Raw genomic sequence first — 16487 nt, 5'->3', positions numbered from 1 at the left:
ATCTTGAAACTATAATGGCAAAAGTGACTGAATTGAAATTACATGGACCAAAAGTGAAAAATAGGCAAACTGTAGGGACCAAAAGACTTTTGGTCTTAATGAAATGATCATATGACTAATATGAAAGTCTACATGAAGGGTCCATATATGGCACCCTTACTATAGCATTTCGTGTACTTTTATATCATTTCTTCTGAAGTGATATAGAGTAATATGGGGACTTTTTTCTCCTTCTTTTTATCTATTCATGATTTTAAATTGTTGTTTAATCAATTATTTGTGTTTGAATCTCCCTTTCATGATATTATTTGTATGGAAAAAAAGTTATCGATGCACTATTTTTTTAGACAATAATACTATTTGGACCACATTTATTGACCACTTTAGTGATTATCTCTCTAATAGAGGTGGACCCCACTAATATATGTAAGACCCACATGTATTAGAGAGGTAATCAACAATGTGATTGTGGTACAACTAACATCACCTTTTATTTATTTATTTTATTTATAGAATATACCCACTATGATTTTACATATGTATCATAAGGAGTTAAGGTGGAATCTCAACCTCCTTCATTAAATCCTTTCACTCTTCTATTGAGTTGACTTTTTAAATTCTTATTACACCATAGTATTTTTGCCTAATTTGTATTCCACCAAAGGATAACTCATTCTCACATTCTTATATCACATTTTCAACTGTTTGGCTACACTTTTGCTACAAGCCAAGCCAAGTTTCGTTGAGTCTTTTTACTCTTTGCAAATTCATTACGTTTTGAGCACCTATTCATATCGCATATCATGCCTCAATTAAAGGGTTCAAATTATGTAGACCATGTTGTGCGGAAACACTATAGGATCTTGTCATTGATGGACTATGCGACGCCCACACACAAAACCCAGGAAGAATAAACACATACATTGCAAAGAAAAATAAAGCAAACAGACAATAACACAAAAAGATTTATAGAGACTCAGCAACGTGCCTACGTCCTCTCTAGTGATCCCCCTTAAAAATTTTACTAGAAGAATTGGAAAAACTTTGGTTTACAAAGAAAACCCCCTTAGCTCTCTACTCTCTCAAACCCTAGATCTTAATTAGGCCCAATTAAGAAGCATATTAGAAAAGGTTTAAACAACTGCAGCAAAATAGGATAACACACTCCAAGTAAAAACCATGCGTCGTCAAAACATGCTCCACATAGTTGCTAGACGAAACCGACTGGTCGCCTGCACGCAATCCCCATTCTGTTGCTCCCTGCCAAAAAGAGATAGGTCACCCTAAGACTTGAGATCGGTCAGTGCAGCTGCAGCGTGCCGTTTCCCAATCCTCCGCATCTGGTTTTGCGAGCCAACATCAACAAACCATTCTTTTGACTTGACGGTACTTTTCTCAAAAACAAATATAAAGAGCACATGCATGTGGCTCTAAGAAAGAATGGTAACTAAGGTAGAAAAATTCAATTTGCCAAGTGTGTGTGTTTTTTGTTTTTTATACAAGCGAAGCGATATTGGAGAGGAGGGGTTTTCTACATACTGTCAAGGTGCCATGAAGGTTCGAACCTAAGACTACTGGTCTTCAAATCAACACTCTTTCTACTAGGCTAAAGCCTGTTGGCACCAAGTGTCCTTTATATTGATGGCACATGAGTTTTAATATTTTCATTATATTATTTCCATTCAATTGTCATATTATTATTTTCATTCAAATGGTAAATGATGGAATTAACTAATAAGGAAAGCACATTAGTAGTTGATAACCCACAAGGTCGCAGCTAGAAATCTAATGCAAGATTCAGGCAGGTGCACTAATCGGACAAGATTATCCCCTCCTCGAGTTATTTAAAGCAACAGCCTCTGAATAAAAACACTAAAGAATGAGGAAAAATATCAACGAAAAAGGCAGGTAACAGCAAAGGCTGCTACCAATAATCAAGGCAGGAACATTTTCCGTCCTTGAAATGGTGAAATCTGCTTCCATCCCTCACTATAATTTCTCTCTCAAACACCTTTGAAATTATCTTGCTTACCTCATGACAATCCTCACAAACTCTCAAATTCTTCACAATTCGAATGCAATCCCCAGCCCCTGTTACAAGCAAGCCCAAAGCCATCGCAAGCCGCTCACTATGCTCCTTTATTGCATTCTCCTTTTCTTCCTCTCCTATATCATGCAAAACTGATGAAACATTTGGTGAGTAGCCAGATTCAGCTATTCGTGTTCCAATTTTCTCCAGCATTTTGTAAATCTCCAGAGAACGTTCATGCTCTCTATCCCCTGCAACAAATTTATGAACTGTACCCTGCGCTTCAATCAAGCTCCAACCTGCAGCTTTATTGGTGTTTTGCTCAACCAATAATCTCCGAACTCTAGTAACATCTTCCCATTTCCTTGCTTTTGCATATATACTGGCTAGTTGTACATAATGCCCATCATGGGTTGGATCCAATTTAAGTAACTTCTTCCCAATCTTCTCACCCAATTCTATTGATCCATGTATCTTACAAGCACCAAGTAGTGTTGCCCATAATACAGGATCTGGTGGAAGCGTCATCTTCTCGATCAACTGAACAGCTTCATCTAAAAAACCTGCACGGCCCAACATATCAACCATGCACCCATAATGCTCCATCTCAGGTAATATGCTATACTTCTCTGTCATCAACTTAAAATGACGTCTTCCCTCACTCACCAAACCAGCTCTACTACAGGCACCCAAGACACCAATGAAAGTGACGTTCACAGGACGGAAACCCTCATCAATGAACCTTTGAAAGAGTGCAAGTGCTTCTTTCCCAAGGCCATGTGAGGCCAATCCACAGATCATAACGTTCCATGTCCAAATATCTTTCTTGGGCATATTTTTAAACAAAAGTTTAGACTGTTCGATGCATCCACATTTTGCATACATGTCAATTAGAGCTGTGCCAAGGGAAACAGTCAACGGGAAATTCAAGGACTCTACAAGGGAGTGAACTAATCTACCATGTTCGAGCAAACCCAATTGTGCGGATGCTGAAAGAACTGAGACTAAGGTGGCCTCATTTAGCCTCATCCCCTTCTCTCTCATCTGTTTAAAACACTCCAAACCTTCTTCTAACCGCCCATTCTGAACGTAACCCGAGATCATCGTACTCCATGAGATCACGTCTCTCTCTGGCATTTCCTCAAACAGCTTCTCTGCAGCACCAATCTGTTCGTCTCTTACAAAAGCCGTTAGCATTGAGTTCCAGGTAACTACATCTCGGGAACTGGCATTCTCCTCAAATAACATTTTCGAGCATTCAATTCTACTACAAGAACAGTACAAATGAATCAAAGCATTCCGTACAAACACGTATCCGCCAAAACCAAGTTTTACAGCAACAGTATGAACCTGAGCTCCTTCATTGAGAGCCAAAGCCCTGCTGCAAGCTTGCAAAAGAAAAGTAAAAGTATGGTTATTGGGTTTCACGCAAGTTCGCAGCATGGAGGAGAACAGAAGCAGGGATTGAGGAGGCGAATCGCTTTTTGCGAAGCACCGGATCATGTTATTGGTGGCGAAAACACTTGGGTATTTGATGGATTGGTAAAGTGAGAGAGAATAGTGAAATGGGGTTGATGGGGACAGAGCAAGAAAGCAGAGGAGGTGAGAAATGAGTGGCGAATCAGCGGCAAGGCCCGAGACGATGATTTGAGCATGGGCTTGCTTGGTTTGGGGGATGGAAGGGCGTGGTGGGAGAGAAGAGAGAGGTGGTGAAAGGTGGGAATTAGAATTCACCAGAAAAATTTGGGAATTAGAAATGTGTTTTGGGAGAGAAAGGAGGTGGGATTTGGGCTTATAAGCAAACATAAAGAAGCTCTCTCTCTTCTCTCCTCCAACTCCAACAAGGTTTGATTCATCACATAATTTTGAAAACTCGTTAGCACAAAATGGCGGGTATGAGAGATTTATGCGTTTTCCGCTTTAAGCCTGTCATTAGGGACTATTAATTTATTTGATAGGTTGGTTGTCATTAGGGATTTTTAATCAATAATTCTCTTTTCTTTTTTTGCCCTTGGGGTTTTTGATTCTTGTATTGTTTTATTATTCCTTTGTTCTTGGAATAAAATTGATTTTTTAAGAGAAAAAAAGTATACAAGGGTAGTTATTATGGATGGAATGGCAAAGGATCTAAGCCAAAATAAATAAATTTGTCTATAAGTGAAAGATATATCTGTGTAAAACGATGAGCTTAAGTACGAATAATCCACATGCAAATTTGTTGACCGTTTGAACAATAAGCCAAATTTGCACATGGGGTGACACTACAGTGGAAAAGTGGGCAAGACTCTCCCCATCCCCCCAAATGCACTTAGGGTCGATTCACGTAGGAGACAATTTTGAGGCAACTCAATATAATACTCCCCCTCCCCCTCCTTAATGAATGACAAAAAACAAAAAAACAAAAAGCCAAATTTTTGACAATGTTCGTCGATGGGTTGATGGCTTTAGGAGGATGTACAAACTATTTAAAAGCTAATAGACCTTAAACCTTAAACCCTCAATAAGGGCAATTTTGAAAAAGAGAGATGTCCATATTCAAATGCTAGAGAGGGTTCTTTGAACAGTGCCCATGTCATTGATACAAGAAGCGGTTTCTATATATAAAATGAGTGATGTATTGTAATGCATTCAAAGAAATGCAAGAAGACTAATTGAAATTACAGTAAATATTTGCTTCCAAATCTATAAGCGTACAGGGTTAGAAACAAAGTACGCCTCCAAAAAGCTACTGGAAATCTGGCAACCTGTTTCTCTCTACTTGCTATAGCTGTCTCTCTACATTAACAAAAATTTCTGATAATGTACAATTTTCTTGTCTCTCTACCTAACAGTGATCCAATTTTCTGATGACTCCAAGTGACTCTCAGTCTGCTGCCTTCTTGTGCTTCTGTTTCCTTCATCACAGCACTTAGAGAAAGGATTTCTGCTCAGGCTGCTCGGGAAATCATTGGGATCGCGACTCTCCATTCCATGATCTGATGAGTAATCAGAACCCTCCTCACAAATTCTAATGTCTAGAGTACTTGCAGGTGAGCAAGCCACACCCTTTCTTGAAACTCTCATTGAATTTCCTGATACAAATGGATGGTTAAGCAATTCCTCAGCAGACCACCTCCTTTTCGGGTCTCTCTCCAAGCACCTTTCTAAGAAATCCAACCCCTCATCTGAGAAATGTCTTGGAAACTGAGGCTTCTCATTGCCACAAGCAATCTCCAAAACAGCAGCCACCGGATTCGAAGTCTTGGTACCCCAAGGAGGCCTGCCAGTAGCCATTTCAATGACCGTGCATCCCAATGACCAAATATCCAAAACGAAATCCAGCCCTTCATTTCTCAAAACTTCAGGAGCCATCCACAATGGAGTCCCACCAATAGATTGCACAGCAACCTGCACGGAAACCCCATCAGCCTTTGAGTCCTTTAGCCTCTTAGCAGAGCCAAAATCCGCCAGCTTCACATTCCCGGAGGAGCCCACGAGCACATTCTTGCACTTGAGGTCACAATGCACAATCCCATTTTCATGAAGATACTTGAGACCATGAAGAATCTCTCTGGTGTACAAACGAACCACCTCTTCCTCCAAAGCACCACCAAATATCTGTGACACATCTGACAAGCTACCCCCTGCCATGTACTCCATGAACACATTGATGCATTTCCCTTCACCATTTTCCTTCCCCAGGCATCGAACAACGTATTGCGAATTCATACTCTCGAGAATCTTTGCCTCATTCTCCAGAGCCTGAACTCCATGCGCAGACTGTGCAGATTTCACAACAAAAAGTGCTCCTGTGGCTTTGCTCATGGCCAAATGGACACTGCCAAAAGCACCAGATCCAACCAGTTTGCCCTTCATCCATGCACCAGGCAGAGGAGATGTGCATTGATCAGAATTTGAAGCCATGCCTTATCTTCTTTGAAGGAGTATTGGTTATTATTAGATATCTTGAATTGGGCACAAAAACCCAACTCAAAACATGAAATTCCGGTCCCTCTAAATGCATGCAGAGTAAATAAATAAATAAAACTAAACTGATGTGTTTACAGAGGATTTAAGAAACCCACAAGAAGAAAAAAGAAAACAGGTTGATGAAAAAACTTGTCAACAGTTCCAGAATGAATGGAAACATATATAAACAAGGAGTTATTTTGGCCTTAAACTGAAAATTCAATGACAAAATTACTTCTACTTTGATGGCAGTCGAATTTTCAAAGATATAATGATGGTAGAGCGGTTTCCCTTCAGATGGAAAACCGCCCTAGCAGTGGGAGATTTCTCCTTCCTCTTTACTAACAGAGAAGTTTGGTTTTCTTCTCCTTCTTGTTACATACAATTTAAGTCCAGGAAAAAGAAAAGAAAATTTGAAGTGGGGTTTTGAATTTATAAATATCAAGTCTGATGGGGAACAAATAACGGTTGGCCATCCTAACCTTGTGGAACTCCCGGAGCCTCATTGGACAGGGCCACAAGAAGCATCAAAGAAAGACCTAATGGGTACCTGCCACGTGGCAGAAACTAAAATCAAATTCATATGTTCCAGACATAAAAAAAAAACATGACAATTTGCAGTTACTGCCGCTTTAGAAATTAGGCAGAAAAAGAACGGCTATGAGACACTGAATTTCTTGCCATTCATTCTAAGGAAACTGCTTTCTACATGCCGCAAGTGTGTCTAATACTTGAGAAATATATTTTCATTTGAAACACCAGAAAACTGGATACTTAGGCAACATTTTTTTTGGGACAATATTCTAAACTACTTTATGAGGAGGGGGATTCGGACTACCATATGAGGAGGGGAGGGGGATTCTAACTTAGAAAGCATCAATACGGAGAAGAGCATTCAAACTCGAGTGCAATGGAGCAGGGACACTACCACCACTACAATAAGTTTTGTTTTTAATGTAAGAGACCATAAATTTTCGGAACTCATCTTTTTTTGTATAGCACGTCTAGCAAGACGGTCCTTTCATATAATTTATGTTAATTATAGGACATGAGTAATCCAAAAAAGTTTTCAAATCCAATAGTATATAACAGAAGCCTAATTGCTTTCTTGTTATTGAATTACACAACATCACTGTATATAGTATATATAGGAATTTATAACAACAATCAAGATTCAAGATGTGCTATAATACTGGCAGAAATTTCACTCATATCCACAACCTCTTGCAAGTATAATCGAAGACAGCCTGTAAAATACTTCTTGATTCTTCCTCTTGTGGCAACTTTAAAAACTGAGCAACTTTTGCAAATCCAACCTTGTGCCTATGCAAAGAACCTTCATCCGCTTCTAATTTCATCTCCTGCTTGAACAGCGTCGGCTTTGATAATGCCCATTGCATCGACCAAATGGCCAGAGGGCGCATGTAAGCTAACGATCTGAATTCGCCACTGGTGGTCCAAGCTTCAGGTGTCTGAAAAGCGTATCTGTTGATAAGATAGTAGAGAGTTAAGAAGCAAGAAAAGGACCTTTGATTTTATGTTAGACTTTTACCAATCTTTAGCTGGTTACCAATTGTAAAGTTAACTCACCCAAGACCTTCTTTGGACCACGCAGCTTCGTAGACTCCACCTGCAGTATGAAATGCCATATCAATCATATCTTCATGGATCATCGTTGCAGCAACAGCATATGTGACTCCGGACCATATTTCTCTCGACTGCATTGACGACATGTCAACCTTTCCATCAGGTAGCATCCCGTTAACAGCCCCTTGTCTCCCATCCTTAAATTTTAGGACATTGTAAGTATAAACCTTTTCCAGTGCACTTCGTGCCTTGTCTTCATCAACAATTGGCAAAAGACCACAAGCTCTGGCATACCTGCAAAGTAGCTAGACAGTAAGTCTTAATTCAGGATTTTAAATAGTTTGTTTTCAAAGTATCTTTTTCTATGGGAAGAGAAACAAACTAGGGGAAATTTATTTAACTGCATTCTCATATCAACAGGGAAACCTAGGGTAAGATTACAAGGGATCGCCTAGTTATATAAGCAGGCAATCTAAGATACATCCTATAAAGACAAAGAAACATAGAAATAAGTTACCCCATAAAAACAAACACAGAAAGTGAACAATAAAGTAGGCTAATTATTTGCTTTGTGCCTATGCCTAAATGGATACTTACATGCCAGTTTATGCTCTACCCAAGTGATAAATTGTCTGACATGTAAACAGACTTGCAATTATGGACATTGTTTTGTTTTGAACTTTTCGTGCTTTTCACGGAAAAGTTTAGACCATTTCTGTCTTCAAACAACAAGAAAATAATTTCAATGTGTGTGAGCAGAGCTCATGTATGTTTGTGTTTGTGAAAGAACTCTTTTAATTAACATGCGTAGATGACATTTCAACATATCTAAGATGTTACTTCAGTCACAACACACCATTGTCCGGCCAATTGATCAGCTTGAATTGATGAACTTGAACTTTGACCACTGTTGTCATAATTAAAGTAAGATCCATTCCATAATGTCTCATACACAACTTTAGCCTTCTGAAACTTGCCCCAAAAATAATCCTCCGAACCCTTGTCGCCTACTTCTCGTGCCATGGCTGATGCAGCCTGCAATGCAGCTAACCACAACCCACCACTATATGCACTCACACCAGATACGGACCATGTATCATAAGTCTGATCAGGGAAGCCGTCATTCTCAATCATTCCGTCGCCATCCTTATCAAATTGTTCCATATAAGCCATTGCAACATAAACAGAGGGCCAAACGGCTTGTGCAAACTTCTTATCACCAGTAGCAACCACATCCCTGTAAACTTGGAGAACAAACTTAGGATTCAAGTCTTTCCACCTATCTGTGTTATACAGGTTATAAGCATTTACTTCAAACCAGGGGTCATGGAGGCCGATATCATGAGGAACAGCTCCAAGAACCTTTCTTTGGACCCATTTTCCATCATGAAGAAGTCTCATTTTACTGGGGTCATGCATCATTACTGCTGCTGCAAAGTCTCTTTGGATGCTGAGTTGAAGTTTTGGAAATAGCATGATTAGTGCAAAAGATGAGTAGAAATGGACATCGTAAGTGTTCCACATCTGATATTCAATTCCTTCAAAATATAGAAATTGACCAATGTTTTCTTCTCCCTCCTGAAGCAGATTTGTTCCAAATGCAGAATTTGATGCTATGGGTGTGTGAACTTGCTCAAGTATTGATGTCATCCTTCCAAGAATGTCAATAGCAGTGTCATTTTGAGGGGGTACATCAATGATGCTTTTCAAACCTAATGAGGACCTATCAAGAGAAAACTTCCTTCCTCCAATGCTTGTTAAACTATGCATGGGAGGTAAGCCATCTGAAAAAAAAAGATTATTTGAAAGAAAGATGAACTAATGTTTCATTACAAGTGTCAAATTTCACTGGAGAAAATTACAAACTCAAAAAATACCTGTCCAAACTGTGCCCCCGGAATTAAGATAATAGAGCTCATTGAACAGAGTGATAGGGTACCTGCAGAGAACCTTGAAAATCTTAGGAATCTGAAAAATTTGCAATCAGATTACACATCTAAACTCACCATTCAGGAAGTCTCTTGTCATCAAGAACTGGTCTTTGCCATGATTCGATCTGGGACTCCCAATGGTGATGCTCTATATTTCAAAGAAAATAAAACCAAAAAAAAAAAGGAATGTAAGGGGAGTGATCACAATCAATAGATAATATAACAAAGTAATGATGAATTAGCATTTCCTAGTTAAAGGAGCAGGAAGTGACACACTCCTATATATGACCAGTCACCAATATACTATGTGACCATTTCCTGGTATAAAGAACAGGGTAGCTTGGCACAATGTTCCTTTAGGGCTGGATGATGACACAAGGATTGTTTAAGAATGCATCGACCTAACTCATCAAATTGGGTACAATCACATTGACCAATAAGGGTTGCAATACTAAAATAGGTGTCATGCATCATCTTTCAAATAAAAATTCTGAACTCAGCGATCAAGGAGTGGAGGAGTGAAGATTTTCATCAATGAAACTTATTGTGTTTCTAATGTCATTGTGCAACAAAATGACACAAAAAGCCAACAGAATTTTGAGAAATACAAAGAACTGGCATATGATTTGCCCTAACTTAAGGGGTAAAAGCTTAGTTGAGCAGAGTTGAGTGTGAGGAAAATGATCAAATTTAAAATTGCAATGTCATTTATAACGAACAGCCTTAATCTCAAATTTTGACCACCATATTAAAAATTTAACAAAAGATTGACCAATATGAAATGTACACAATCAACCATTACCAAGAATAGCATCATGAGCAATATTTGCAACAGCATCCCCGTGAGTGCCATAGAATTTAGTGTAACGCCTGTTCATAAAATTTAACAGCATGTAAGTACTATTCTCACTGTATCATAACTTTCACCCAAGTGTTTGGCCACCCACCTGTGATACGTCTTCCCACCCATGAATTTTACTTCTGGGCAATCCCATGCCAATGAAAATGTTACAGTACGTACTCCATCTGATGGAACTGTCACAGATGCAGCAACGGCTGCCCCAATAGATGATCCGGGTTCTGAATCTAATGACGTTTCTGTGGAATTAAGACGGTCAAAGGATCCATGCTGTTACAAAAGAAGCAGGTATATCAAATTCTAAGAATAAAAAGCATATTTCAGATATACCAAAATAAAAAGGGCCTCCTGCCCAGCACAATTTCCTTCAATAGCATCGAATGATGTTAAATGAAAAAACTCACAATCCAAAAAAAAAAACAATTCCTTAAAGGCTAGTCCCAAAATGGGAGAGAACAAAAATCCAAAGCTGAGAATGGAGTATGAATGCCTGCAAGACATTCCTCTGTGGCCATATTGAGCACTTGGATCCAACAAGGACTTTGAACATTGAGCAAGTTTTCCTATTCATACCGAGTGATGTTTTAATTGGCATTCACCAAAAAATTTAGACTTAGCATATGAACTTCCTCAAAAGAAACCAGATAGTTGCTATGGGTCCAGAAAGAATTAAAAAGCTGCAAAACAAGAAAACTTCTCAAACCATTTCGGGGTACTAATATGCTAATAAGTAAACCTTATATATCCAGATAATGGCACAAGCGCAGGCTATCATTGAAAAGTGTGAAATCTAACCTTAATAAACTACTTTCTTGTAATAACTAAAATAAAGCGAAAATTGGAAACAAAAGTTTATGGTAAAGAAAAATTCTCTCAGCAATAATTGCTGGGAAATACTAATCAACAGCTTGCATAGAATCCAGATTCCTAAGGGGAAGGAGACGTATTCCTAGTACGTCTAATGCTAAATGCAAGCCGAAGACAGTGAAACATTCTATGACATGAAAATGTGCATAATCTACTGACCTCTTTTATCTCCTTCCACATTTCCTTTGCTGTGATACCCATGGAGTCACCAGATATCACAAAGCAAGGGCACTCTGACACATGGATACCATCAGTCTCCTCTGCTGCTATTGCAAATGTCACCGGAGGTAGTCCATTTGCAGTCCTGGATTGGCAAATAAAGGGTGTTACATGTAGAGAAATATAATAAACACATTGTAAATTGAGCAAACCATTTCAAGAATCTTTTTCAATCTATATCAAGGAAGGGAACTTGCCTGTGATGTAGAAGTACGCCATGCACGCCATCCTTTATCCTAACAGGTCAAATGGTATTGTGGGTTAGAACAAATTATAGGTATGGTGGTAAGAAATCTTTAATATTAAGAGATACATCACCAAACATGTATATCCATCCATTTGTACACATACAGATTCATGTTATTTCAAAAATCAAAGGTTCAAATTGGAAATACCAAAGTGAAGTCAATCTAAGGACAAGATTCTTACACTGCTCTTGAATTGAAGTGATGACCAGAAAATTCAGAAAGCCCTCCAACAGAATTCTGAATGGGACATGACAAAATGATTTTGAATAAGTATTAATGGCTTCTCATGTGTCATACTCTTTCAAGAAAAAAACTAAATAATATAGACTTAGCTACTTGATCCAAGTACGATGCATTGAAAAAGTAACAGAATATTAGTATGTTGAAAGTGATGAATCAAAACAGAAACTTGGGCTTCTGTATAGGTAGTAAATGGTGGCTGGGGGTGGGATAAGTCTTGGATTCAAGATTTCCAAACAAAATGAAAAACAAAAAAAGGCAGATAAAAATAAATAACACAGACAAAAATGACTTACTGCCCATGTGAAAAGCAGTGTGACATCCGCTGCAGTCTTTCCAGAATTATATAGCTGGAGAGAGAGAGAGAGAGAGAGAGAGAGAGAATTATTGATACAGCTGTGTCAGATTTTCTGAAAACATATTTCTAGCAGAATCATTCTTACCGTGAAAGTAAAAACTGAGACAGGGAAGCTGCTCTCCTTGTAGTTATGGGGAATAAAAGGTGAAATTTGACGACAAACTATTTTGAGAGCAGGGTCGGGTTCACCTGCATCAAAGAGAAAAAGATGACCAATGAAGGAGATAATAGACTCAGAAGTATAACAATTAATGTATCTATATTACCCTCATAAACAGACCAAGCCCGTGGAAAAAGAGCATGATATGAAGAATTATCCCCGTTCAGATTCCAGTCCCAAGATCCGATCCCTGAAACTTCACTCTCTCTGTTTATGCTCACAATATCAGTAAATTCATTCTTAGGGGTTTTTTTCTAGAAAAATTAAAATAAATAAATAAATTTGTCTCGTATCATTTTTAAGAGCTTACTTGAGAACCTCTGGTGTCCTCGGGCAGAGCACAGTAGAGTATTTTTCACCATTGGTGCGGGAAACAAATACCTGACAAAGCATTTGCATCCAGTTTTATTAAGGAAAAAACTGTTATATCATTTTAAAGAAAAAGAAGAAAAAAGTAAAGACTATTGCAAACTGTTTGGTTAGAATGATGATGAAATCGTATAAGAAGATTCCACAAGGGAAAAGAACAAATCGCAAACTGTTTGGTTACAACTTCAAATGATGATGAAATTGCATGAGAAGGTTTCAGAAGAAAAATGAGCACGTTTATGGTGCTAGCTTTCAATAACATTCTTATAGTAGAGTATCTCATTGTTAGATTCTGAATTTCTGACAAATAGAGAGTTCTCAAACAATGAGATACATAGATATCATTAGTGAAGAAATTCTTGAGATGGCAGGCGATGAACTTTTCTGCTTTTGTTTTATTTTTTCTATTAGAATTCACTTACAGAAAATTGATCTGCTAAAACAGGTTTCTCTTCCAATGTTCCTGGGAACAGTTGCCAGCGCTGAAATTCACCAGTATAACTTCTTCCAATGCTTCCTGCCCTGATAAAGCAAACAAAAGGATCATATATAATACAAGGTACTTGTGAATGATTGATACAGATTCACAACTGCAACAAACAAACAAATAAATAGATTTGGAAACACCAAAAGTTCTCTCAGTGACAAACATTCGACATATAGACTATGCAGTTCCTTGCCCAAAAAAAAAAAGACTATGCAGTTCAGGCAATATATTTAGCTCCCTGTTAAAATTTCATAGCACCTTGTCAAGTTGAACAATATATTTCATCAACCAAAAATGAACCTTCAAATATGATATGCAAATAAAAGTATGTTTTAATAAGCTAAACTACACAAAAGTAGAAAGCTTCAAACAAATACAACAAAGAGAGATTGAAAACTTACCCAATACCACCAAGGGGAACACCATGACTAGATGTTAGAAGGCGCTTAACAAATGGATTAATGAAAGCTTCCTGCAGAAACAAAAAAAAAAAAAAAAAAAAAGAAACAGGTGCAACCGTGGCAGGAAGGAATTCAATTAGATACATTACTTAAAATAAGAAATCTTAAAAGTAACTAAGCTCCATTTTTCATAATAAAGATTACCCTTCCATTGGCAGCTTCTTCTCGTAGATGACGCCAAAGGCGAACACCTATTGGAGCCTACCAAAACAGAACAGGAAATATTGTTGACAGAAACAATAAGAGAACGAAAAGGTCAGATATTAAAATGGCAGTTGGTGACATGCTGCATCAACAAGGCCTAAGGAAAACATGTGTCTAGCTCTAGGATTATCTAATCTAAGTTTCTAACTATTACATATCCGATTATTGAAATTTTAGATTTAATTTAATAATAAATTGTAGATCAATTCCTAGGAAAACCAGGTGAAATTCAAACCCATCATCCTATAATGAAACAGAAAACTGAGGGATAGCGAATCATTTTCTCTTTGGCCAAAAGAAAATATACATTAACAATAATATGTCAAAAAGGTGATCATGTTTAGTCTAAGCCCAGACCTAAAATTCTATATGAAATATCTCCAGTTGATACATCTTTTGTTCATGTTCATACACTGTGTACTTGAAGCATTCTATATTGTACAAAAGAACGTTAACCTTTTCCAAATGAGTACATAGTTAAGTATTTGTACCTGAAGAAATTAGCAAGCAATCATATGACTTCTATGGTCTTTAAATAGAAATTCATATTTAAAAGTGCAAACTTACCATCTGAATGATCTCTTTTAAAGTTAGAGTGAATGGCAAAGGATCATTTCCCTTGCTATTTAATTTTCGTTTCCAGGTCAACGACGTGGGCTTCCCAGGGTCAACCTTAATCCAGAAATACAAAACAAATTACATATAAGAGAGCATCAAAAGGCAGAAAGCTTTCAAGTCACAAGCAAATGTCAACTAACAGTCTTAGGTCACTTGCAAAATCTAAAAATTACATCACACTGACTATGTTATCACCTTGTTAAGTAATCAAAGATCTACAATGTTCATAGTGGCACATACCAGCATTCCCCAGTGATAGAATCTAAGCTTTTTTCTTATATTTTCATATTTGACAGTTCATGGCTTCAAGAGTACAGGCATGAATACAGTGGGTCTTCAATATTAAAAGGTGAAATGCTAATCAGCCTTAATTTCTATACTTGAAGACATTGAAGAGCCAAACTTATTACCATTACTTCATCTTTAAGCACAATTACATTATCACACCTAACCTTCTCCTCCAAGATGCACAAGAAACAGTGATGCTGAAACTAGCCCTCTAAAACATATTCAGCAGCAGTGTATAACTGGACCAGGACAAGCCTACATCATATTCTCATGACAAACCAGAATTTCACAAATACTCAAATTTGTTGGGAGAGAATATGCAAATTCAGTAATTAGCCAAACAAGTAGACATAATAACATCTTTCGAAGAATGTAAGGACAAGTTAAAAGTTAAAATCTTTCATACACATCAAGAACAGGTTTAATTGCGCTTGTTTCAGATAAGAAGGGAACTTTGATAAATTACTTCTTACAGTTACAGTATATGATCTGTGTACATAGACTACCTTGTCAAATGAAGAATCAGAATCCTCCTTATCTCTTTCAACAAACCCATTCTCCAATATCTTCTTCTCAAGCATATTTCCTGTATCAAACAAAGAATTACTCAATCAAGCAGAGCGCATTTACAAGAGTAACTCGATATTTTCTGCCAGTTATTATGTGCTGACTTGAATTAACAACATCAATATAACTATTGAAATTGCAGCTACCATTTAACTCCTATATGTTTGTAACTATGAAATGCTCTTTTCCATTATCTCATCCACCAAATTAAGGTACTACAATTATGCTAGAGAATTTTTTTTCAAGATTATCAAAATTATGGTAGTTGTAACCATATGGTCATTTTTTTTAATCACAGAAGGAACCATATTTGTTTTTGACTTTAAGTGAGCACTCTGCAATGCCATTATTAGAACTCAACTTGATTTCAACTTGATTCATGGTCAGTTTTCTTGAGTAAAACAGACAATGAGGAACTGAAATTCGATTTTAAATTCCAGAGGCCTCAATTCCACACCAGCCAATGCTTGCTGGTTCCACAGAATTGACATTTCCAATTCAGGCAACCCAGAACTGCCTTAAATTTAAAAACACAAACAACAACACACAGACATAAATAAAAACCCAATTGGAAAAAAATAAAATTCAAGAATTTTTAACTATTTTTAATAACCCATTTCACTGAATAATCATCTGATCACTCTCATGACAAAGAAACACAAACATGCATGGCAAAAACAGACTCATGCGTGTCATGCAAATATCAAATGAGCACGCAGTCTAAAGAGCATGAAATCGGGTCAAAGGAAGCCATGAACCCAACATCTAAATATACAAAAAAGATGAACCATATTTAGCATGTTTCTTCCAACCCCACCAATGCAAAATTATCAACTTGAAAAAAAAAGCATTACGAACAAAATGGCATCAAACCTGACAGGTATCAGACTGGAACTCCAACTGGGTTCAGAGATACAGAGGGGCTCCGCAAATGACAGATGAGAAAGTCAGAGAGAGTGGGTTGATCTTAAAGGCCCTTGGACCGTTCTGCATGTCTTTACTTGCCTATGGCCAGTCTTATCTATCTATATATATAAAGCAAAAGAA

The 16487-nt window shown here is 37.5% G+C and overlaps 3 protein-coding genes across 3 annotated transcripts; all 3 read right to left on the bottom strand.

The window, feature by feature from the left end:
- Positions 1–1735: 1735 nt before the first annotated feature.
- On the bottom strand, positions 1736–3982 carry LOC110765604 (pentatricopeptide repeat-containing protein At5g66520). Its single transcript, XM_021968753.2, has one exon. The coding sequence runs from the start codon at positions 3833–3835 to the stop codon at positions 1925–1927; it is 1911 nt and encodes a 636-aa protein (XP_021824445.1). The 5' UTR covers positions 3836–3982; the 3' UTR covers positions 1736–1924.
- A 618-nt stretch (positions 3983–4600) lies between these two features.
- LOC110765784 (mitogen-activated protein kinase kinase kinase 18-like) lies at positions 4601–6523 on the bottom strand. Its single transcript, XM_021969014.2, has one exon. It carries the CDS (start codon positions 5930–5932, stop codon positions 4850–4852), a length of 1083 nt encoding a protein of 360 aa, XP_021824706.1. The 5' UTR covers positions 5933–6523; the 3' UTR covers positions 4601–4849.
- A 507-nt stretch (positions 6524–7030) lies between these two features.
- On the bottom strand, positions 7031–16451 carry LOC110765676 (Beta-glucosidase, GBA2 type family protein). The gene is made up of 20 exons (XM_021968865.2): positions 16314–16451; positions 15380–15459; positions 14535–14639; positions 13908–13964; positions 13704–13774; positions 13238–13337; positions 12757–12827; positions 12553–12653; positions 12372–12475; positions 12225–12278; positions 11870–11925; positions 11638–11676; positions 11381–11525; positions 10443–10624; positions 10298–10365; positions 9571–9643; positions 9442–9503; positions 8421–9348; positions 7568–7858; positions 7031–7462 (listed from the first exon to the last, which is right to left on the bottom strand). The coding sequence occupies exons 2-20, from the start codon at positions 15452–15454 to the stop codon at positions 7186–7188; spliced, it is 2859 nt and encodes a 952-aa protein (XP_021824557.1). The 5' UTR covers positions 15455–15459; positions 16314–16451; the 3' UTR covers positions 7031–7185.
- Positions 16452–16487: the final 36 nt, after the last annotated feature.

This window comes from Prunus avium, chromosome 1 (assembly GCF_965620075.1).
Source record: "Prunus avium chromosome 1, drPruAviu1.hap1.1, whole genome shotgun sequence".
NCBI classification, from domain to species: Eukaryota; Viridiplantae; Streptophyta; class Magnoliopsida; order Rosales; family Rosaceae; genus Prunus; species Prunus avium.
Note: the sequence above shows the minus strand (reverse complement) of the source record. Positions and strands in the feature narration are given on the sequence as shown.